Source organism: Leucopleurus acutus, assembly GCF_964270905.1.
Source record: "Leucopleurus acutus genome assembly, chromosome: 19".
Taxonomy (NCBI): domain Eukaryota; kingdom Metazoa; phylum Chordata; class Mammalia; order Artiodactyla; family Delphinidae; genus Leucopleurus; species Leucopleurus acutus.
Genome location: NC_139161.1, coordinates 26,986,975 through 27,010,883, shown reverse-complemented (window position 1 = coordinate 27,010,883; position 23,909 = coordinate 26,986,975). Strand labels below are relative to the sequence as shown.

The following is a 23,909-nucleotide window of genomic DNA, read 5'->3' as shown; positions in this document are numbered from 1 at the left end:
TTGTCAGTGTCACCTAATCCTTGTAAAAGGTTGGTATTAGCCCTTTTCTGTGCTGGCTGGCTCTTTCCCTGGCTGCTCTTAATATAAATTCTTGGCCCACTGACTCACGTGCTTGTCATTTCCTCGGCTGGAATAGGATAAACCAAAGACTACAACTTGGGGAGAACAAGGTGCCGTCATCACAACCACAATTTTTTGGAAGTTGGGTTAATTTAAAGGCGATTCAGAGGAGACGCTAGATCATTTAGAGGCAGCTTTTAAAAAGTGAAAGGGCTCTGGAAAACTCCTCCTCGTAACAATGCGAGGGACGTGCAGGCTTCTGGTTTCCCCAGCAGGGTCAGGAGGCTCTTCTCGCAGCCTCACTCCTGCTCCTGCTGTGACTCCCGGGCTCTGCCCCCTGCCCTCCACAGTGGGGCGTGAGGGATCTGGAGCTGTCCTGGCAGGACGGCCAGCCCGTCACACGGCTCACCTGAGGCAGCGCTCGGATGGACGTGACTCCAGCTTGTTCTTGTGCTGTCTGGACAGTGTAGCTGCTGGGGCTGCCCACGGGGAGCGGGAGGCAGGCGAAGACTACCAGCTTCCTCCGGAAGCCACGAGCACCCACGGCGGCGTTGGCCAGGACCAGTCCCAGGGGCCAGAAGCGGGTTACTGCCCCCAGGAGCCTGGTCTGTGCCTGGGGCAGTGGCAAGGAGCTCGGGGAACAGGTGACTTGAGACGAGTGTTGTTCTTCCACACCATCCAGTTCTTTAGAAGCCAGGAAGGCCATTCTAATCTTAAAAAGAAAACACCACTTTATAGCTTTCTCTATGCAAAACAGAATCCAAAAGTCTCTTTAATAATTCAGCTTAACAAGGTGAACTGAAGGGCACCTGGTTTGATGTGGCACAACTTTATGGCCAAGGCAGCTGTGCTGAGGCCTTACATATGCTGCTTTAAAAAAAATAACAGCCTTTGGGGTGTGCTCAGAGCAGGGAGTCTGAAGAAATGGCTCGTCTGTTTACAACACACCCGACAGGAATCAGGGTTCATTGTGACAAGGGGCACAAAACTTGTGGCCTTCCTATGAACAGATACCCAACACATATCCCCCTTCACCTGCACGTGGCTGCTGGGCAGGACCAGTGGGACAGGGCTCAGTACTGGAAGGAAAGCTACAGTATTCAGTGGGGGAGTTTGCCACCTGGAGCCTGTCCGGTCCACGTGTGGCTGGGCCATGAGTGGTGTTATAGGCATAAAGACTTTGAACCCCTCTCTTCAAGGAAAAAAGAAAAATAGATTCCGTGTATATGCCATTCTGGAAAAGGCAAAACAATGGAGACAATAAAAAGATCAGTGGTTGCCAGGAGTTTGCAGGGGAGGGGAGATGAATACATAGAATACAGAAGTTTTTATGAGCGGTGAAAATACTGTGTATGACACTATAATGATTTTATGTCATCATACTATCGTCCAAACCCACCATAGAACGTGCAACACTATTCACTTCATAAAGCGAACCCTAAGATGAACTAGGGACTTTGGTGATTATGATGTCAGTGCAGTTCAGCCTTAGTTTAAAAAAAAAGTCTTAAATAGAATTAACACTCAGGGTAGACTTTTTGGCAAAACCTTTGTTTCACTTTTATATATGTATACACATTATATATGTGTCTGTTGGACTGTAATGTAAAATGTGCTTTTTAGAATAAAAAAGTTTGCAGGTTACTGTAGTTATACTGGCAAATAAAAGCACAAATTAAAAATAATAGCCTATTGAGATCTAATTGAAATACCATAAGATTCACGCTTTTAAAGCGTACAGTTCCATGTTTTTTAGCATATTCCCAAAGTTGTTTGTGCCACTCTACCATGTCATAACCGTCCTGCAGTGTAGGCGGTGTGTCCACTTCACTCATGAGGACACAAGGCCGCCCACTTTGCAGTGGCGGGGCCAGCACTCCAGCCTGGGTCCATCATTGCCCACCCTGACTTCTCGGGTCAGTACTCACTCTCCACTCCTGCCACGCGCGTTTGATGACCGTGGCAGCTGCGTGCAGCCTCTGGATGTGCTTCCGAGTCAACCAGGAACGAACAGCTGAGGGGTTTGTCCAGAAACAGGAAATAAGAGTAAATGTTCGTCAGAGCTCTCGGTAACCAGGCTGCAGCAACACCAGAGCAGCTGTAAACGTTTGAATGAATGGCCACCTGTGCCACCGCATGAGGTGAGGGACTGAGTCAACACGTGAAGCAGACCTGGCTCTGCAAACCACAGCTCAGACTGCCCAGACTTGGAGATAGATACCTGCACATCAAACGGGCAGCTGCCGCGGGGTCACCTCCCACCTCGGGCTCAGTCTGAGGTAATGCCCAGGGAACAAGAGGGGTCTGAATTGTCTGCATCTTTCACCTGTATTTTTGGAAACCCTTAATTGAATTTGCTTGTGTGCATTATGAATCCACAAACGATGCCAGCATACACCCATGCACTGGTGAAGGTAATTAATAACTACTGGATGGGGAGCTGATCATGGGGCAATTTTCATTTTCTTCTTTTGAAATTTCAGCATTTTCTGATTCTTTTTGGTACAATCATATTCAGAAAATGGGCTATTCGACTAAATACTAACACATTTGGATTCTGAAAAACTATAAAGTTTAAAGATGCATAAAAGTCACCTATTAGTTCTACAGTATTTCCTTATTTTTTTTCAGGCCTGTACACACAAATGCACCTTATGAAGGTGGCATCACCTTGATGTGTAGTTCAGCATTCAGATTTAAACATCATGTTGGAAATGTTTTCCCGGTAAATTAAAAATACTCTTCAAAAACACTTCTTAGCTAGATAAGGATCGTCCATAATGTAGCCATGACTCCACCACTGTCAGATATTTGGATTGTTTCTAGTATTTTTGTTTTTCAAAATGAGGCTGCTGTGTCATGGTTCATACATTGCTTCCTTAATCAGATCTTCTCAGTTTTTACCTTCTCCTTAATTAAACTCAACACGCCCGGGAGCCCAGGTAATGATAAGAGTTGTCATAAAGGGAAAAAAAGGTGGCATAAACAGCTATCTAGGACTGGGAAAGGGGAATTAAAGGCAACTTTTGAGCCTCTCCTACCTACAAAGCACCCTTAGTTGTGGTGTGGCCTGGTATGCACTGACTGGAGATGCTCTGGGTGAACTGGACAGGGAATTCGAATCCCAGTGCACCACAGAGACATGCAGTTAACCTCTTGGGGCTGGGACACATGGGGACTCTAGCAGCAGCATTTCGAAAGAAACAGGTATCACGTGGGCTGTGTGCAGCTGCAGACAGTGGCCGCACCTGGGCCCACCTGCTGGCCAGGAGTGATGACTGCCGGCCCAGGGCCCCACCTCTCCTACCTGCCTGGATGAGCACGGCGGCCCGCCTCTGCCTCTCCTGCTTGCGGCCCCAGTGTCGCCTCCAGCCACCCTGGATGCTGCGGGCACACTGCTCCAGCACCTGGGCACGCCCACGTTCCAGAAGCTCCAGCTGGGAGAAAGGGCATCATCCACTGAGGTCCTCAGCCTCTCCTCCCCCTGCCCTCAGGAGGGCCCAGACCCTGTCCTGCTAAGGACAGCATGTGGCTGGCCACTCCTCATCCCAAGCCAGCTTACCGTGGAGTCAGTCATGAACACCTTGGTCCTGCCACAGTGCACTGGGGCCGGCATGGCCTCAGCTGGTGCCTGAGCCAGGGCTGGCAGAGTGTGGAGGATGTCCTGGAGGAGGGCTTGCAGCGTGGCCTGCTCGGAGTGTGGAGACCATTCTGGGGGACGGAGACAGAGGTCCCATAAGTGCTTCATTGTCTGCACACTTCTGTGGCCTTAAGAAACTGGTCTGGTCTCCTTAACATTCCACAGGATTCTTTCCTGCTGTTCTTGCCTCTAACCATTTCTACCTCCTGCCTTTTGGGAGGAGGCCAGAGGTGGCCTCCCACTGTCCCTCGGGTCCCTGGCTGTTCTGAGGAATCTCCAAATCCCACTTGAGGCTGTGCCCTGGACTGGCCTGCAGCCTCCATTCCTGTGGGTCCCTTTGGGCAGGGTGGCAGAGGGCACCGGGTGCCTTGACTCCCACGTGGACTCCCAGGCTGCTTAGCCAGCATCTGTTTCTACGGCCCCAAACATGCTGAGGGCCAAACAGGGCAGCCGGGCCACTCCCTCTGCCCCTGAGCCCTCCCGCCACTGATGGGAAAAGGGGGAACAATCCCAGTCCCCTGGAGGCCCACCGGGTCCCCCTGCCTGCCCTCCCACACCTGGCAGGGCCGGCTCCTGTAGAGGGAGGATTTACCTGAGGGCTCTGACCACCTTTAGCTGCCCAGTGCCTCTCTGGAGGCGGCCAAAGGAAACGCCGCAGACGAGAAACAGCAGCAAAATCAACCAGGGGCTTTGGGCAAGAGACAGAACAGAAGAGCACACCATGGAGAAGGGGCGGGAGAGGTGGGGAGAAGGGATGAAAGGAAAGTGACAAGATCGTGCCCAAGAGAGGGAAATACAAAGCAGTACTGTGCCTGGGCTCTGCTGGCCCCGGGTGTGTGTGTGTCCTTGGCCTCTTCTCCCTCCGCGTGTGTGCGCGTGTGGGTCCTGTCCTTGGCCTCTTATCCCTTCGTGTCTGTGTGTGTGTGTCCTGTCCTTGGCCTCTTCTCCCTCCGTGTGTGTGTGCGCGCGCGCGTGTCCTGTCCTTGGCCTCTTATCCCTTCGTGTCTGTGTGTCCTGTCCTTGGCGTCTTCTCCCTCCGTGTGTGTGTGCAAGTGTGTGTCTCCTGTCCTTGGCCTCTTCTCCCTCTGTGTGTGTGTGCGAGTGTGTGTCCTGCCCTTGGCCTCTTCTCCGTGTTTGAGTGTGTGCATCCTGTCCTTGGCGTCTTCTCCCTCCGTGTGTGTGTATGCGCGTGTGTGTCCTGTCCTTGGCCTCTTCTCCCTCCGTGTGTGTGTGTGTGTGTGTGTGTGTGTGTGTGTGTGTGTGTGTGTGTGTCTGTCCTGTCCTTGGCCTCTTCTCTCTCCACCTGTGCCCAGGCCTTCTCACCAACTCGCACAGCCTCAGTGACGCCACATGCAACAACCCCAGCAGACCAGGCCTTTCCCCTGAGGTGGGAGCTGCCCGGTACCTTGCGGATGTCTCCACTGGCTGGGAAGGGCTCAGCAGCCTCCCCAGACCTCTCTTCCCCACTGGCCGGGCGTGGCTAATTCTCTCCTCTCCTCTTCCTCTACATCGAATCACACGCTTGCCAAGTCTGGCCAATTTCTCCCCAACATTTCCCGGCTGTGCCCAAATCTCTAGCTTATCTGCCCTCTGGCCAACCACGGGGCGCCCCACGGTGGCCTCCAGAAAGCATGAGGCTGATGCCACTCCCTTCATCCCCCGAAGTGCCTCCCATCTGCCTGGAGGAGAAAGTCCAGCTTCTGCGAGTGGGCCTGCCTGTCCCCCAGCCTCACCAACTACTGTTCTTGCCCTTATGAGCCAGCAACACTGAACAGCCCGGAGCTCCTCGTACACACAGTGCTGTCCCTGCCTGTGGAATGCCCCTCACCTGGCTAATCCCATCTAGCCTCAGACACCACCTCCTTCAGGAAGCCTTCCCGATTCATACCTCTCTAGCACCACCCACAGCATTCTGTTCCTAACTCTGTGTCTCCACTTTCCCCATCGTTTGTCTTCTTTTAGTTTGTTTCCCCCACTGAGCCAAGAGCCACGAGGGCAGGGCTGTGTTTTATTCATCTCTGAAGCCCCAGCCCCTCACCCTGAGATGGCCCAGGTAAGTGCTCAGGAAACTGGGTGAACAAGTGACTGGCAAATGGGCGCCTCACCTGAGCGCCCTTCATCTGGAGGTGGGCCATGGGGGCTGGGGGCTGCGCCAGGACGGAGCCTTCTCAGTAACTCATACCGCTTCAGGAAGTTCCGGTGAGAGACCCTGGAAGCCAAAGCAGGCGGAAGGAGAGATGAAGTGACTTTGGCCGTGAGCCAGGAGTCACTGTTTCACCTGTTCAGCCACCAGCGAGGTGCTGCCCTGACTGTGCCCACTGAGCGGATGGCATTACTAGGCCCCTTGGCGGGAAGCCGGTGGAGACCAGTGCATGCTGGGCCTCCTGCTCCTGCAGCCTTGGTCCTACCCACATGGAGCCTTGCTCTTTTAGGAGGGCATCTGCAGCCTGCCCCCTCCCAAAGGGGCTCGCCAGCCTCTCCCCAGACACCTGGGTCACTCCTGCCGTGCACAGGGGCTCAGCACGTCTCCCCTCTGACGCCACGGCCCCCTCCACTGCCGCCCGGGGTCTCGGCTCCCCGTCACGGCAGCGCTTCCCTACACATCAGTACTTCCTCCTCCTGAGTCTGGCTTCTGTCCCCAGAACTGCACCAGCGTGGCCACCAACTCCAGGGGTCAGTGCTCTGACCAGCCTCTCAGCAGCAGGTGCCCAGCTGACCCCTCTCCCGTGTAGAGCTTGCTCTCAGCCTCCAGGACACCCACGGTCCTGGCTTCCTCCTTCACCCCAACCCCCTCCAAGCTGTCGCTGGTTTCTCGTCATCCACCCTCTCTAAACGTGAGCGTTCCTCAGGGAATGGCCTCAGACCTCCCTCTCCCCCCGTGATCTCGTTGCTCACGGTGTTAAAAGGCACTGAGGACAGACCCTCACGTGCCCCTCCATTTCAAACCGGACTCTCGCCTGCCCTCTCCCCCAGACCATCCTGTGTCCCGATTCATCCCCTTGCCTCAGATGGAAGCCTGGAAGTCGACTGCTCCCCTGCCCCGTACCCCACGGTCTATCCATTCACAGTCCCATTTCTATGGCAAGCCACACTCCACTTTTACCCACGTCTCTCCATTTTTCACTGGGCCACCATCACACCTGTTCTACCTGTAACAGCCGCCCGCTCACCTACCTCCTCTCCTGACCCTAGGGCAGCCTCCACACAGCAGCCACGGAACACGAACGAGCGCGCAGCGCGCCCTGCTTACAACGCCCAGCGGCTCCCACAGCCCTCAGGAAGACAGCAGTCTTCACGTGGCCTAGAGCCTCCCTGCTTCCCCCCGTCTGTTGTGTGCGCTCCGGTCACTTTAGCATCTCTCAGGTCCTAACCTGGGAGCTTTGGGGTTGCTGTTCCCAGGGTCTCGAATACGCTCCCCTCCTCCAAGTCTTCCCAGGCTGGCCAACTGGCTTTGCTTCCCTAGGCCTGAGCTGCTCAGAGGGCCCCTCCCTGAGCAGTCCTGACCCCTTCCCCATTTGTCCACCTAATGGCACATTTTGTTCCTTTCCACAGCGATGTACATCCCATGAGGGCAAGACTCACCTTTCTTATTCACTGATACACACCAGACAACGTGCCTCCACAAAACAGGCCACAGAAAGTGAGCGCAGCCCTAGAGCTCCAGGCCGACTTCTGTGGACCTGCCTCTTTCTCTTCATCTCCACATCCTGCTCTGGGCTGGTCAGGCTCTTGTCTGACCTGCGCCCTGAGCTCCACCCTGGCATTGGCCCTGCCCCCTGCACTGGATGGACCGGCCCACTCACCGGATGGGGAAGCCGGCGGCACTGATGTGGATGGTCTCCACGAGGCCACAGGCCTCCAGCTGGCTCAGGACCTGCAGGGTTAGGGAGACAGGGCTGCAGCATGGGGCCAGCAGGCCCCAAATGCCACCCCTCCTGTGGCCCTGCTGGTGTGGATCTGCGGGCTCTCCTGATGGGCAGTCTTTGGGGCAGTGAGAAATCAAGGGGCCTTGAGAAAATCTCCCTGTTAGACAGGGTCCTGGTGGCCCCAGGTCCCCTTATCTGAAGCCTGGCTTCTGGTACAACTGAGGCCAATGCTAGTCCTGGCTGTCTCACCGCTGCCGTCTTTGCCTCTCAATGCAGCCCAATCCAGTTCCTCTTTCTTATTTATTTTATATTCTGCAGTCAACAGAGTGAGTCACAGCTAAGAGGCGGGGTGGGGGGGAGGTTATACTGTGAAGATGCTTCCGGGACCCAACCAAGGTCTTTACCACAGAGCAGTGGTCCTGACTATGAACCCTAAGGTCGTATCTGCCAGTCGACTGTGGGACACTCTCCAGCATCGTCCAGCTCTCATATCTCTACCACATCCCTCCAAAGGGCAAAGGGCAGCTGCTGGCCACAGAGTGCTTTTGTGCAAATTTTAGAAACTATCCTTCCATCAGAAAGAGTGCACTGTGTCTGGTCTGTAAGGTGACACAGACTTTCAGCTGATCACAAAAGACACCCATTCCTCTGGGCAGCCTCAGTCTCTTGTCAGGGCACATGGCTTGGTGAGCAGAGAGCAAGATGCACTGTAGCCCCTACTTGCTGCCTGTGGTTGGTTGGGCCACCGTGCAGTACACAGACCACACAACTGTACATGACTGTCCTGCCAGAGCTGGAGAGATAAGCCCTCCCTAATGTCACTCCATTTGGAGCAGACGTCCTGCCCCTTACCCCTCCAGGGTCTTGGCCGAATGGGACCCTCCACAAAGCAGCTCTGGCCCAGTGTGAATTACCTCCTCCTGGTGGAACATCTGCGCCTGGCCCTGGCTGTTGGGCTTGATGCAGCGAATGTAGTGGGGTGTGGTGCTATGCAAGACCTGCAGAAGCTGGTCCAGGGAGGCCTGCAGAGGGGAGAGACCGTGGGTCAGGCTGCTGGGGGAGCACCGGCTGGGCCCTGGTTAGTGACACCTCCAAGCAGCCCTCCCAGCCCCGAGAGCTGGATCCTCACACGCCCTGAACGAGTCCTGGCGGCTCTCACTGGGTGTGCCCAGAGCACACTCCTCACCTCTGCCTCCAGGGACCCTTCTTGACCTGTGGCCCTCCCCACCGGGTTGGTCTCCCTGCATCTGGTCTCAGCCGCCCCCGACCAGAGCAACCTTTCCAGGAGAGAAGCATCTCAGAACCCCCTGCCATTTGTTCGGGCGACAGCTGTTCGGGCGACTAAGCGCGTCCTGTGTGCTGGAAGCCTTGCCAGGGCTACGACATGGCCGTCTGCCGTCATCTCACAGCTCGGGGCTTAACGGGCCTTGCAGACGTGGGCTGGGCTCTCTCAGTGGTGTGTCTGAGGCTGGGCAGGAAAGGGCTAACCAAACCTGGGCTCCCCTGGTTGCCTCCCATGGGAGGTGATGAGAAGGCTGCGGTTGGAAGGAGGACGAGGAATAAACTAAGAGAAGGGGCATGGAGGGCGGGAGTGAGGGTGGAGCCGAGGGGTGGTGCAGCCGAACGTGCAAGGGCGGAGTGACGGCAGGAGGGGACCCGTCTGCTCTGGCCGAGGACAGAGTTTGAGCAGGAAGCTAGGGAACTGGGAGTGGGCCAGTCACAGAGGTTCAGGTAACTACTGCTCTTCCACGATCACCCTATCAGCAGTGGGCGAAAGGCCGCACTGCCACCCACGCGCCCCTAGGCTTCCTGTCACGTCAACTACACACACAGTCCCTCTGTCAGTTTCCGGTCTCTGTCTTCCGTGGACCAGGACCACGGCTACCTGACTCCTCAGTGCTCCCAGCACACAGCACTGATCCTGGGAGGTGCTTGGTAAGCACTGGAGATTGATGAGTGAACCAAGCATGTCGCATCAGCACTCGGACCCACCTTGAACTTGGACACCACGGTCAACACAGGGGCCCTGCTCTGGCCAGAGGGCTCCTCCTGGGACTTCTCCTCAGGGTCAGCAGGAAACAGCACTTTGAGCAGGGGGTCCTGGGATTGCTGCAGGAGCCTGGTCAGCTCAGGGGGGATGGGGTCCTATGGGGAAAGGACAAGGGTGAGAGCAGGCGTGGTGCTGCCCACGGGCTGCCAGCCCTGCTCACCCAGGCCCCAGAAGAAGGGCAGGGCCTGAGCCCAAGAGGTTCAGAGCTGGTCTACTGGGTGCCTAGAAGCCAGGAAATGCAGCCATTTCTGGGCAGGTTGTCCCTGATGAGCAGAGACCTCAGAGAGGAGGGCCCAAGAGGCAACCCTGGACTCGGGAGGACGTTCAGGAGGGGAGGACGCACGACAGAAGCTTCCACACACATGCAGCAATGACTCAGCGTCTCGTTTCACGCAGGGGCCACAACAACGGCCCAGCCCTCACCTTGTTCTTCTCCACCAGGCCTGCGGTGTGGTACCGCACACCCCCCGCATAATGCATCACAATGAAGCTGGGCTCCCGGCTGAGCTTGTCGTGGCCCAGGCAGGGGCTGCCTGCCAGCGTGCTCTCAATGCGCGTCTGGAGCTGGGCTGCACTGCTTGGCCGATTAAGGCGGCATTCCTGTGTGGGCCGGGATGGGACAGGTGGTCAGCCACAAGGTGAGAGGGGCTCACAACCCTCACAGTCCCCACCCCGTGGACCCATGGGAGCATCGCAGTGACCCTGAAAAGGAGGGGTTATAGGGCTAGCAAACCCATTATGCAGATGGAGAGAAAGAGGCACACAGAGAGCACAGAGATGGTCTTCAAGGTCCCAGAGAAGCCCAAAGCCCCACTCGGGTGTTCTGCACACTAGCTGACCCCCCGACCTCGTTTATGAGGGAGCAGATGCTGACGGGGCTCCCCTCGATGAGATCCAAACAGGTCTGGTTGTCCTGGTAGCTGACAGTCGACCACTCCAGGCCCTCAGCTGTGTACTCCTCCTGGGGGCAGAGGTGGGAGTGGGGCGGCAGAGGCAACTGTGGTCTGAGGCCCAGCTGGCCATCCCACGGCTGGCCTCGGCACCACAGCCCGTTCCAGAGCGGTGTGAAAGGAGGAACCGAAGACGCCTGGTCAGATCCAGGGATGGGGCTGGGGGCCAGGGAGAAAGAGAGAACGCAGGACCACCCCACCCCTCACCTGCTGGGCCCTGAGGTAGTGAGCCACGAAGTGCTGCTGCAGCTTCTCGTTGGCGTAGTTGATGCACAGCTGTTCCAGACTGTTGGTGGGGAACGACTCAAACCCGTACACGTCCAGCAGGCCTGGCAGGAAGGGGAGACCCCGTGGGGCCAGTGCAGGAGGAGGCGGGGCCCGCGGGACAACAGGAGCCCAGGGTAAAGCCTCATGCTTGGCAGCCCAGAGCTGAGGTGGGGCGAGCATGGTACGCAGCGGTGAGCAGAGCACCTCCCACCCCAGCGTGGTTCCCAGGGCAGCCTCCTGTCCCCTCAGAGCGCAGAGCAGGAAGAGGCCGAATGAGGTATCAGGGAACCAGGTCCTGGGGAACGCTGTGTGTCCAACCCGGTTTGGACGGCCTGAGTCTCACGCGCTCAGCTGGTGCCTAGAATTCTATTCTGTGAGCAAACTTCACCGACGCTTCTGAGCTTTACTTCCTCCCCTAGCAGGTTCCAATGACGTTACCATGTCCCCCATGTCCCTTCTAATCTAGCTCCTTCACCGTCCCCCACTACTCTCCTGAGACCGGAGCTGGGTCTCCGGGGAGAGGAGGGGCCCTCGTGGCCCGGCCGCCAGCTGAGTCTGCCTGGAGGGCTAGGGACGGTCAGATGCGGGCACCAGAGAGCAGAGACCTCGCCCACACACTGGTGGAGGGTGAGGAGATGGGTGCAGAGGAGGGAAAGGAGCTGCCTGGAGTCCCGCAGTAGACCCAGGGCTCTGCTCTCTGTGCCGGGCCCTCCTGTCCTTTTTCTGAAGGAGGGTTATTCCCTGCTACCTATGAAAGTGGTCCAGGAGCCGGGGTCCGCACAGATGCTGCTGTTGATCACCGATACCAGCCAGTCAAACAGCCTGTTGGGGTGGGGCGGGGGGAGTGGGCTCTGGTGAGAGGCGTCAGGCTGAGCCTGAGGGGTGGCAAGACTGTCCCTCCAGCCTGGGTGCCACACCTTGGAGGGCCTGTCTTCTGAGCCTGACAGGTCAAGGGCTAAACACTCTTGTGTCCTGCCCATCCTGTCTTGACCTACTACACATGCAGGCTGTGGTCACATACGTTCCGGGGTACACGAAGACCTGGCCTGTCCACGAGCAAGACTGAGCACGGGACCAACTGCAGGCACGTCCCTTTTTATTGTGCTTTGCTTTATTGCGTGTTTTACAAATTGAAGGTCTGTGGCAACCCTGCATCGAGCAAGTCTAACAGCGCCATTTTCCCAACAGCGTTTTTTTAAAATTAAGTCATGCACATTGTTCTTTTGGACATAAAGCTATTGCGCACTTAATAGTCTACAGTATAGTGTAAACATAACATTGCTATGCACCACGAAGCCAAGAAATTCGTGACTCACTTTATTGTGGTGGTCTGGAACTGAACCTGTGATACCACTGAGGTCCGGTATAGCCTCTGGGGCTAGACAGGGAGTGGGTCTGCCTCAGTCACCTGGCCCGACACCCAGCTGCATCTCGATGAGAAGGGGCTAACAGGCAGCTCTGGGTGGGATTGTGAAGAACTGAGTTCACTGGACTCCCCTGCAAACCTCGGCCTGCGGAGGCCAGCGCCCGAGTCACCCGAGGTGGACAATGGCAACCTGCACTCTGGAACCGTCGCCCCTGAGATGACGGGATGGTTGCTGTACAACATGGTGACACATATGATACTATATAAGGGTTTCTTCCTTCCCATTCATTTAAGTAATTGCTCTGCAACTTTTTTTCAATTCAGTAAATGATTCCTATTTTTGCAACAAGGGCTTCAAATACCCATTTGAGGTACTAAAAAGGAGTGAGCTAGTGATACAATGACCTGTTTGCTGCGTGTAGAATGATCCATGATTAGAGACCCACTGTCTGTGATCATCACACTTTACCTGCTCATCTTGCAGTGATTTGACACAAAAGCTTTAAAAATCTTTGGCCTCAAATTCTGACCTGAAATTCGCTTCTAGGGAGTGAGAACAGAGTACCTTGCTGAACCGGGTTCAGTCTGGGCCCAGCTGCCCTGGGCCATTTTCACTCAGAGGATCTTGTCCCCTTAGCAGAGCTTCTCAGGCTCTTAGATCTTGAGAAGTTCGTGAAACCAGGGGGACCCTCTCCACAGGTACCCAAGTTCCTATAAGCACATGCACGTGCGCGCGCACACACACACAGACACACACACACAGACACACACACACAGACACACACACACAGACACACACACACACACACACACGTGTTCTGTCCCATAATTTCAGAGGAGCCTGGGCCCCCAGACACCCTCAATGGCACCCCAAAGGGTCTCAGAACCCAGAGTAACAAATCACTCCTTAACCACATGGCCAAAGGGTAGAGATGCCACAGAACCAACAGGAAAAGGACAGGACCCCCGCCTTCCCCCTGTTCTGGGCTCCACTTGCTGCACAGTGTTGCTCAAGACTGTGGGCAAAGCTTCTGGCTCTACCACCATCTATCAAATTCCCCAGGTGACTACCAAGAGTACAAGGGCACACAGAGACAGAGGAGCCTATTCACCCATGGGTCTGCACCTGGACCTGGGAGGGACCCACATCACCTCTGGGGCTGGCCTTGCCAGCAGAGCAGGCAGGCCTTCCTCACCTATCACCAAGGTCAAGGCAGGCTCCTGTACTTTAATAACATGCTGAATCTAGGCCAGGTGGCAACTTCTCCACATAGAGTAGTCCGGAATCAAGCCAAGTGCCTTGCTCGGGGAAAGCCCAGGAGCCACTCCCTCCTGCCCCAAGGGTCTGGGGAGAAGGGCAGGGAACCCGGCTGCTTTATCTGGCAGCCCTCACCCTGGGCCCAGCCGTACTGCCTAAGGGGTCTGTTCCAACTCCAGATGGGGGGGCCTGGGAGGAGGGCAGGGCCCAGAGCACTCACCGTGCATAGACCAGTTTGGCCAGACAGTCTCTGCGGGTGTCACACTCGGCCCGGGAGCAGGGCTTCTGGAACACCTGCTGCTGCCTGCCTGCCCTGATGGTTCGAATCCGCAGTGTCTCCAGCAGAGGGTCTTCTGGGAGCCGCAGCAGTGAGGCCGATGTCCTGACAGAGCCTGGGAGGCACAAACACCCTCCATCCAAACATCCCTCTGCACAAGGCCCCGTGAAGTCATCACAGTGGAACCACGACCCACCCAATGGGGCAGAGTGAACCCAGGTGCAGGTGGGTGAGGAGGCTTGGCCAAGGCAGAGGCAGGACTTGAACCCAGGGCTTCTGTGTGCGAGTCCACACGGCCATGAGTGGGATAAACCACCTTATAAACCCTGCAACTCCCGTTTTCTCATCTGTAAGATGTGGGTGATGCTATCTGCTGCAGCAGAGATGGGGTGAGGAGTAACTTCTCCAGGGCAGAGCCCTATAGCTTATGGCTTCAAGGGCACTGATTCCAAATTTCACCTTCTGGCCTCCCTCCCACCCGATCCCACCAAATATTGCCTCTTTTCCGGCAGGGCCTGCCTTGCTCCCTGGGTGTCTGACCAAAGCCTGAGGTGCAGGGCCCCCATGCTTGCACTCACACTTAGCGTCATCCATCAGTGGGCAGGGCTGGGCTTCGTTCCCGGAGTCAGCAAACCGGGTGTTGCCGAGGTGCAGCAGTCCAGCTAGGGCCTGAGGGGGCAGGAGAGGACACGAAGTGGGCCCCTTCTCAAGGGCTGGAGCCCAGCCTGGGAAGGGTCTCTCTCCTGCTGAATATGAGAATTATGATAACAGAATAATAACAGCTCTCAATTACTGCCCCCTTACTCCATGACTCGGCCAGACCCAATTCTACACAAGTTACATGCATCATTTCCTGTAGTCGTTTCAACAACCAATGAGGCATGTGCTATGGTGGTGCCCATGATAATAGATGAGATGGGGAGAGGTTAAATCACAAGCCCGAGGCCACACAATTGGTAAAGGAGAAAGGCAGGATGAGAACCCAGGCAATTCAACTTCAGACCCCTCCCGGGGCAGCCACCGGGGCCGCCACGTCACCCACAGTCTGCGCCCCTGCCCCCCGACTCCAGGGGCAGACCGTGTGGGAAGCCCACTCCTGTTCCTCGTGGACCGGCCCCACCTCTGTGTGGCTGCTGGGGGCTTGGCTCTGGCTCCTTCTGGCTCTTTCTCAGCACTGTTGGGCTTCTGACAGCCCAGCCTAGGGCAGGATCTGTGATCTTGGTCTCTGTCCAGTGGGTGCTCCCTTGCCTTCGCACTCAATGACCCACATGGATGAGGCTCCAGGGGCTGTAGAAAGGGGACCCCTGGGTCCAGCAACTTGGAAACCTTTGGACCTGGTATCGGTAGAGCAGGGCCTCTGCTACCATCCCTGTCTGGTCCCAGAAAGGGTGTGCCCATATGCTACTGGCTTTCAGGCCACAACCCACCTCAGGAGAAAACTACTGTGCTGATGGGCAGTGTGGCTGGGACACAAGGTCATGCCACCCTCAAGACAGCACTCCTGTCCAGACTCCTATTGTTGTCAACTTGTCCTATGTGCTGTCCCTCTGGCCAAGCTCTTGGCTGGCAGTACCCATACTGGCTGCGATCTCCCCCTACAGCCTGAGCAGCCCCCTTGTGGAGGTGGAGGTCTCCTTCCACTGCACTGCCGTCTCCCTGGAGCGGCATCCCTGTCTCTGCTGCCAGCCAATCCTACAGATCCCCTCCCGCCGCTCCGCAGGAGTGAGGAGAAAGATGGGAGAAGGGAGACTACCAGTGGGGATGAGAGGGGCCCAGTTCCTCTGGGTGAGCACTGTGTCCCAGGAGGAAGAGGAAGAGGGTGGGAAGTCGGAATTACTACGTCCAGTACAAACTCTATCTGCAGCACTCAGTGCTGTCTGGCCGTGGGCAGGTCTCTAGTTTTCTCAAGCATTAAATGGGAATAATCTCCATACCCATGGGGCTGTTGAAAAAAACCAAGCGAGCTAAGAGGTGTGAACATGATTTCAAAACTTTTAACACACTAGACAACCACATGGCAGCATCGTTTCTCTATTCTGATTAATGGAGCAATAACTGACCCAGGCACTTTGCCCTTTGACCTCTGTGGGTCACTGTGCTGGCCTGTTCTATAGCACTATGTGCCCTGCCACTGTCCTCTCTGCCCCCGTCCACCCTGACCCTCGGTCTCCAGGCTCAGCCTCACAGAGAGGCGGGCGACTCCTTGGAGATTGTGCAGTGGGGCCTAACATCTTAGATCCTCAGGAAAAGAGTCTCACACGTTGAGAGAAGGGCCCTATGAAAGGGGCTGCCCATCACCGCTGCCACATGTCAGTGGTGTGGCTTTTCCTCTGACCTGAAAGATGTTGTTCTGGGTGGGGGCATCGATGCCCAAATGAAGCATGGCCTCCCTGGTCACCTCGAAACAATCCTCTGAAAAGGAATCCAAGTCACAGCCCAGAGTCAGGACCAGAGGTCAGCAGGGGCAGCAAGGGGTGAGGGAGGCAGGCCCTGTCGGATGGGTGGGTGCTGCCGGGCCAGCCCAGGGTGCTGGGTAAGGCTCCCCCTACCTTCCAAGGTCCTCTCTGGGTTGGGCAGCCAGGAGAAGGCGGCTCCCTCAGGGAGGTGCCACTGGAGCCTCTCGTCCGCACTGGCTCCTTTGCAGATCTGTGGGGACGGGGACAGGGGCTGAGCTGGGGGTGCTGGGGAAGCCTAGGCCTGTGTAAGCCTGGGGTTGGGATGAGAGCAGTGAGAAACGGCAGCAATGTCACAAGGCTGAGAGGTTCCCGTAGAGAGCCCAGGGCAGGCAGGGGGGCAAAAGCAGCAGCGAACAGTTCTGGGCGTCTCCACCCGATGCAAAAAAACTCACTGAGGGGGTCTGCAGTCTGATGAAGAAAGCAAAACTCCACCTGGGGAGCCCCCAGTCCCAATCTGAGAGCAGGGAGACGTACTACCCATGCCTTGGGGGTCCCCCAGTCTGATGGAGGAGGCACAGTCTAGGGAGGTCCTTGTTCCCAGTTGCCGTTCGAGGACAACCCTCCATCTGAGAGTGAGAGTGTCCATTGTGGAGAGAGTCCCAGCCTCAAGGACCTTCTGATCTGACAGAGAAGGCAAGCACGTTCCCATGCCAAAACCATCCTGGGACCCAAGACCCAGTGTGTGGCAGAAGTGTTACATAAAGTTTGTAGGAATAAGTGGTGGCATTGCTGAAACCAGGTGGACAGGCAGGCATGAAGCAAGGCAGGGAGGGGAAGGTTTAGGGGCACAGACCCACCTCCGCCCTGCATCTGGGCAGCTGTGGGCCCCACCTGGTACAGACCTGATAGAAGATGTGGAAGTTCCTCTCGTTGGAGGCCTGACAGGCCACTCGAGTCTTCTCTAGCAAGTAGGTCTGAACTGCAGCTCCAGTCATCTGCTGGGCCCTGGGTACAAGCAAGCTGGAGCCCATTAGTTGCCTGTTCATCCCATGGACATTTACTGGGCACTTACTGTGTGCCAGACTGCAACCTCCCCCAACTCTTCCACTTAGGCAATGGGGGTTGTGAGGACTAGGGACCACTCAGCAAGTCCTTGGTTGGGGGTCCGGGACATTGCCCTCCAACCAGCTCAGGGGCAGGACCGAGGCCTCTGTACATTATTCTGCCCCATCCCGAGGCAGGAACAGAGCCCCAGCTTCAAGCTCAGAGGTGTGGCCAAGAGGTGGCAGTTTAGCTAGAAGTCTCTGAGCAAGGGTAGAAGTCAGAACACATGGGCTCCACAGGCACATTGCCCCAGGGTCCCTCAGGCTGGAGGAGTTAGAGTTCTCCAGCTTCAAAGATCACCCTCAGGTTCACTTATCACACATAAAAACATGCCAGGAGGAGCTGAGTTCTGCCCACAGGGGTGGCCCAGGCGGGGCACTGTCCCAGCCACTGTCACACTCCCCTGCCCCCAGCAGCCAGACTGGCACAGAGAATGGCAGCAGAGATTACCTGTTCAGCTGGAGCTGGATGAACTTCCCAAAGCGGCTACTGTTGTTATTCCTCAGTGTGCACGCGTTCCCTACAGATCACACCTTGTGTTTACAGAGTCCCCAGGGGCTAAGGTGGCCTCAGGTCTGCCGGGGCCAGGTCTCTATCCTCAAGTCACCTAAAGGCCCCTTTGTTGGTTTCCATGTCACAAGGGACAGGACTATGGACTGGGCACTCGGGCTTTAGCAAATACGATTCAGCTGAGTTAAAACTTCCTGGCAATGAAGTGGAAAGAGCCAATCTAGGCAGTCAGGGACTATTTTCTCTGAAGAAGGATCAAAAACAAGCTGTTACTATTGAGGCAGACGGTAAGGCACAACGTCTAGAGTGCCAACATGGACACTAATTGCTGTGCATCCTTAGACAAGTCCCCTTCCCTGAACCATCAGGAAGCTGTTCAGAAGGATGGGGCTTGGACTGGGTGAGCCAGAAGGTCCTCTCCAGCACCACTGCTACACCTGCTTAGGCTAGAGGGAGGGGACGACAGAGTGACGTCACCTCTACTGGAAGGAGGCTAAGGGTACCTGGGAGGAAGTTGGGGATCCACGGCAGTGAATGATAAACTATCCTCCACCCCTCTCCTAAAGAGAACCCTACTCCTTTCCCTGGAAGGTGGCAAATCCCAGAGGAAATGGGACTGAGGTACTGTGCCGAGGACACCAAGCTCACCGAAAGCTTCCATGACAGGGTTGGAGTTCAAGATTCGCTGTTCGATCCTCTCTGCAATCTTGTGATTTTCCCAGGATGTGGGTGACGCGGCCACCACAGCGTAGAACTTCATAAGGCAGCGGGACGTCCATGTCTGTGGCAGAAACAGCCCTGTGGGAGCTGTGTCCACGTTCCCTCCCACTTCTGAGCCTGCCTGATACAGCCCTCTTTTCCACCATGTACGTTGCTGACCAAAGGGTGAATGCTGAGTTCAACTGTATCCTTGGGCAAGGCACTTCCCCATCTGTGAAATGGGGACACTTACTTCTGCTTCTCCTAGCTCCTGAGGATGCATTTAAGAAATAAGGGGGGCTGGGGCAGAGGAGGACAACCCACCCTGACCTGAGCAGGCTACTGACCTAAGGAGACTTTCCATGCATTTTCTTGCCAACCCTACAGACACAGATGCAATTACATACTACCTGTTTTCAAAATGATGAAACTCAGGCATAGAAAAAATTTAAATTTTATTGAAGAGTACATATCTAGTAAATGATAGGGCTCTGATTTATACCAAGGCAATCTAGTTACAAAATTCTCACTGTTTTGTTTTTAATCACCTGAGATGAGGTCTATTTTCATTTTAATTTCCATTTGTTCATTGCTAGGACAGAGAAACAATAGATTTTAATATACTGACTGTACCCTGTCACCTTGATAAACTCCCTACACCGCACTACAGGTTTTTACCTTTGTTTTTGTTTGGTTTTGGGTCTTTTTGGTAGCTTTTTTGGTAAATTCTTTTAGGTCTCCCTCTGAGGTGGGAGGTGCTCCCTCTCTGCTATTTTCTGAAAGAATTTGTATAGAACTGGTAACATTAATTCCTTAAATACTTGGTAGAATCCATAAAGTGAAGGCACCTGGGCCTGGAGCTTTCTATGAGGAAAGTTTTTTTTTTTTTTTGAAGACTCAGGGCCCCCTGCATATCCATGCTGTGTTACTTCTCACTCCTCATGTCTCTCCTGTTCCCTTTGTGTTTTTGTGTCTTATTCCTTTAGTTCTTTTTAATTAATTAATTTATTTATTTATTTTTGGCTGCGTTGGCTCTTCGTTGCTGCACGCGGGCTTTCTCTAGTTGCGAGTGGGGGCTACTCTTCGTTGTGGTGCGTGGGCTCCCATTGTGGTGGCTTCTCTTGTGGCGGAGCACGGGCTCTAGGCGCATGGGCTTCAGTAGTTGTGGCTTGCAGGCTCTAGAGCGCAGGTTCAGTAGTTATGGTGCACGGGCTTAGTTGCTCCGCAGTATGTGGGATCTTCCCAGACCAGGGCTTGAACCCATGTCCCCTGCATTGGCAGGTGGGTTTTTAACCACTGTGCCACCAGGGAAGCCCTGAGGAAAGATATTTAACGATGACTTAAATTTGTCTCATAGATTTAGATATTCAGGTTATATGTTTCTTCTTATGTGAGCTTCAGCAGTTTGTGTCTTTCAAAATATTTCTCCATTTTATTAAATTGTAGAATTTATTGTAATAGTTAATAAAAACCTCTTATCTGTAGGATCTTTAGTTATGCCTATTCTTTCATTTCTGACATTTGTAATTTGTCTTTCTAAGTTTGACTAGATTTTATTAATCTTTTCAAAGAAATAACCATAGATTTCACTTGCTTTATTATTTTTGTTTCTATTTTACTGGGGTTTTTTTTAACTTTATTTCCTTCTTCTGCTTACTTTGGGTTTACTTTATTCTTTTTCCCTTAGTTTAAGGTAGAGGCTCAGGTCAATTATTTGAGTTTATTGTTTTCGAATATAAGTGTTCAACATTATAACAAATTTCCTACTAGGCACTACTTTTTTCTTTTAAGCACAAATTTTGATGTGTTTTGCTTTAATATTCACTCAGTTCAAAGTGTTTTCTAATATCCCTTGTGATTGCTTCTTTGACCCAAAGGATATTTAGAAAGGTATTAATTTCCAAACGCTTTGGGATTTTCTAGGTATGTTTGTTATTTACTTCTAGTTCAATTCTACTCAGGGCAGAGAACAGTTTGTATTTTAATCTTTTCAAATTGAGATTTGTTTTGTGGTTCAGAAGATAGCCCATATCAGTTCCATGTGTACTTGAAAAGAATGCACAAATATCAAACTATTAATTTTGATTTTATTTCTTTCAATTGTTTTTGCTTTGCGTATTAATATAATTACTTCAGCTTTCCTTTGATTAGTGTTGGAATGATGTATCTTTTCCTATTCTTTTACTTTGAACCTATCTACATCTTTATGGTGGTTTCTTTAAGACATTATACAATTTGAGTCTTGCCTTTTTAAAGAAAACCACTCTGACATTCTCTGTCTTTAATTGAAGAGTTTAGTCCACTTACATTTAATAATCGCTATGGTTGGGTTTAAATCTACCATCTTATTATTTCTTTTTGAGTTGTTCCATGTGATCTTTGTTACTTTTTTCTCCTTTTATTGCCTCTGGTTGAATTGTGTACTTCTATGATTCCACTGTACCTCTACAATAAATTGTTACTATCTTCACCTTAGAAAGAATGATTTTTAAAAGTTTATTTATTCATTCATTCATTCATTTTTTTTGGCTGCGTTGGGTCTTTATTGCTGCGCGCGGGCTTTCTCTAGTTGTGGTGAGCGGGGGCTACTCTTTGTTGCCATGAGCGGGCTTCTCATTGCGGTGGCTTCTCGTTGCAGAGCACGGGCTCTAGGTGCACGGGCTTCAGTAGTTGTGGCTCACGGGCTAGCACAGGCTCAGTAGTTGTGGTGCGTGGGCTTAGTTGCTCCACAGCATGTGGGATCTTCCAGGACCAGGGCTCGAACCTGTGTCCCCTGCATTGGCAGATGGATTCTTAACCACTGCGCCACCAGGGAAGTCCCTATCATTCTTATCTTTGTTCCTCTTTATTATATTTTCCTGCTTCCTTAAAGATTTTTTTTTTTTTTAAGATTTTTTCCTTATGTTTGCCTTCAGCAATTTGACTATAACGTGCCTAGGTGTGTTTTCTTTGTATGCATCCTACTTAGTGTTTCCTGAGCTTCTAGGATCTGTGCTTGTTATCTTTTGCTAATTTTCTAAGATATTACTTCTGACCCACATTCTCTCTTCTCCTGGGACATCAATTACAAGTCTGGTAAACCATTTGATATTGTACCAAGGCTCCTGAATGTGCTTTTCTTTTTGTTTTTCAATTTTCTCTTTTTTGTTTTGTTTTGGCCACAACATGTGGCACGTGGGATCCTAGTTCCCCAGCCAGGGATCAAACCCGTGCCCTCTGCAGTGGAAGCACGGGCCCTAACCACCGGACCACCAGGGAATTCCCCAAATTTCTCTTTATTTTTTGATTTCTATTGACTCACTCTCAAGTTCACTGATGTATTCTTCTGCATGTCTAGTCTGCTAATAAGAGTTGTTCATGCTTTTATCATTTCCACTTAACTATAGTTTCCACCTCTCTCATGAAGAGATTGGAAGAATCTTTTCTGGACATACTGACAAGCTCACAAAACAAGTTATGAACATTCAGGGTCCCACCAGTTTAGAAAGCTATCCATAGTGAGGCCTCCTGTCCATAAACATAAGAGATTCTAATCAGTTGCTTAATGCCTTATTCTGAAGTATGAACAGAAATTCAAGGATCATTAACTATTTGGTAAACTTCTTTTACCTGAATGACAAATATCACAACAAAGGAAGAAAAGGAACTAGAAGGAAACAGAAATGAATTTTGGAAATAGAAATGAAAGGAACAGAAAACAAGTAAAAATCATGAAATATCCTCAAAGATAAGAGAAGAAATAAGACCAGGATGCTGGGGGGAGAATATATTCAGAGAACAAGAAAGAACTCTTAGAATTAAAATTTTTAATAAAAATTCAAAACTCAAAAGGATTGAAGGGTAGAGAATATCTCCCAGAAGACAGGACAAAATATTAAGAGATAGAAGAAAAGATGAGAAAAACAGGATATTAGACAATTTATCAAACTTCCTACTAATACGAATTCCAGAAAGGGAAAACAAGGGGAGTAAATTATTATCAACAGATACAGTATTTTCCCAAACTGAAGGACATGAGTTTCAAGGTTAAAAAGACACACATAAAGTATCCAGAACAGCAAGTGAGAAAAGACACGCCACTGTGAATTTCAATACCTACGGATAAAAAAGACGACCCTAAAAACTTTCGGAAAGAAAACACAAATCACCATTTATGGATTGGGACTTTCAACAGCAACACTCAAAAGAATATATAAGAAAATAACTTATAAATTCAGAAAGAAAATGATTTCCAATTTGAAATTATAATGTCCAGCCAACATGTCAAATTAAGGCAGAATAAACATTTGCAGATGTGCAACAACTCAAAAATATGCCCTCCAAGGAACCTTTGTCGGGAAGCTACTGAAGAATATGCTCCATAAAACAAGGCAGTAAAGGATGAAGAGGAATCCACTGGGCTCCAACAGCAAGAGATTTATCATAGAACAGAGGACAATCTGGATCCCCAGAGTGAGGCAGACAGCTCCCAGGTAATAGCTGTGTGGCAGCAGCCCTTGGCAGCCACCAGTCTGGATGCGAGTAGGAGACATGAGAACTCTAGGAAGGGCATCGCCAAGAAAAAAAAAACACCTGAGGGAATTCCCTGGCGGTCCAGTGGTTGAGACTCCGTGCTTCCACTGCAGGGGGCACGGGTTTGATCCCTGCTTGGGGAACTAAGATCCTGGAAGCGGTGCGATTAAAAAAAAAAAAAAAAAAAAGCACCTGTTGGGTAGGTGTTTTCCAGTTTTGGTGACAAGTTTGATAATGAATTAATAATAGGTATATAGAAACTAAACAAGTGAAAAAGTGGGGGCAATTATTAAGTAGAGGCAAAGAAAAATTACACAAGAAAAGAAATATAATCATAGTATGTTACAGGGCTCTGCTGGGAACAATACATACATACTTGTAATTACAAGTACTATATGTTAACTTACCCAGAAATCGTGATATGTATGTATGTATTTGGGGGCAGGGAAAAAGGGCTAAATCCTCATCAAAGTAGGAAATGAACAGATAAGGTCAAAACTGAAAAATCAATAACTAATAATATAAGCATGTTGTTTAGAAATATGGATGGAGACACCCAAACAAACTGCTAAAAGATGTGAAAGCATGACTGAGAGATATGGGGCAGGGTTGCTGTTTTTTTTATGTAAGTCTTGTAGTATTGCTTGATTTTTGAGCTATGTCACTATGTTACTATTTATCAAAAATAAATTAGGGCTTCCCTGGTGGGGCAGTGGTTGAGAGTCCGCCTGCCGATGCAGGGGACACGGGTTCGTGCCCCGGTCCAGGAAGATCCCACATGCCGTGGAGCGGCTGGGCCCGTGAGCCATGGCCGCTGAGCCTGCGCGTCCGGAGCCTGTGCTCCGCAACGGGAGAGGCCACAACAGTGAGAGGCCCGCGTACCGCAAAAAAAAGAAAAATTAATTAATTAATTAATTAATTAAAATTGAAAAGGATACCAGGCCCAGCCCACGA

The 23,909-nt window shown here is 52.3% G+C and overlaps 1 protein-coding gene across 1 annotated transcript in view; it reads right to left on the bottom strand.

Moving 5' to 3' along the window:
- MYO19 (myosin XIX) overlaps window positions 1–23,909 on the bottom strand; it is a 34,008-nt gene that overhangs the window by 796 nt on the left and 9,303 nt on the right. The window contains exons 7-25 of the mRNA XM_082861130.1: window positions 18,393–18,525; window positions 17,685–17,754; window positions 17,033–17,135; window positions 16,284–16,380; window positions 16,070–16,146; window positions 14,313–14,403; window positions 13,678–13,849; window positions 11,582–11,655; window positions 10,774–10,895; window positions 10,464–10,577; window positions 10,040–10,216; window positions 9,559–9,711; window positions 8,481–8,588; window positions 7,504–7,574; window positions 5,806–5,909; window positions 3,623–3,771; window positions 3,368–3,497; window positions 1,989–2,074; window positions 470–772 (exon numbers count right to left, since the gene is read on the bottom strand). Coding sequence (XP_082717256.1) covers window positions 470–772; window positions 1,989–2,074; window positions 3,368–3,497; window positions 3,623–3,771; window positions 5,806–5,909; window positions 7,504–7,574; window positions 8,481–8,588; window positions 9,559–9,711; window positions 10,040–10,216; window positions 10,464–10,577; window positions 10,774–10,895; window positions 11,582–11,655; window positions 13,678–13,849; window positions 14,313–14,403; window positions 16,070–16,146; window positions 16,284–16,380; window positions 17,033–17,135; window positions 17,685–17,754; window positions 18,393–18,525 — 2,334 coding nt within the window. The remainder of the gene's footprint in view (window positions 1–469; window positions 773–1,988; window positions 2,075–3,367; window positions 3,498–3,622; window positions 3,772–5,805; window positions 5,910–7,503; window positions 7,575–8,480; window positions 8,589–9,558; window positions 9,712–10,039; window positions 10,217–10,463; window positions 10,578–10,773; window positions 10,896–11,581; window positions 11,656–13,677; window positions 13,850–14,312; window positions 14,404–16,069; window positions 16,147–16,283; window positions 16,381–17,032; window positions 17,136–17,684; window positions 17,755–18,392; window positions 18,526–23,909) is intronic.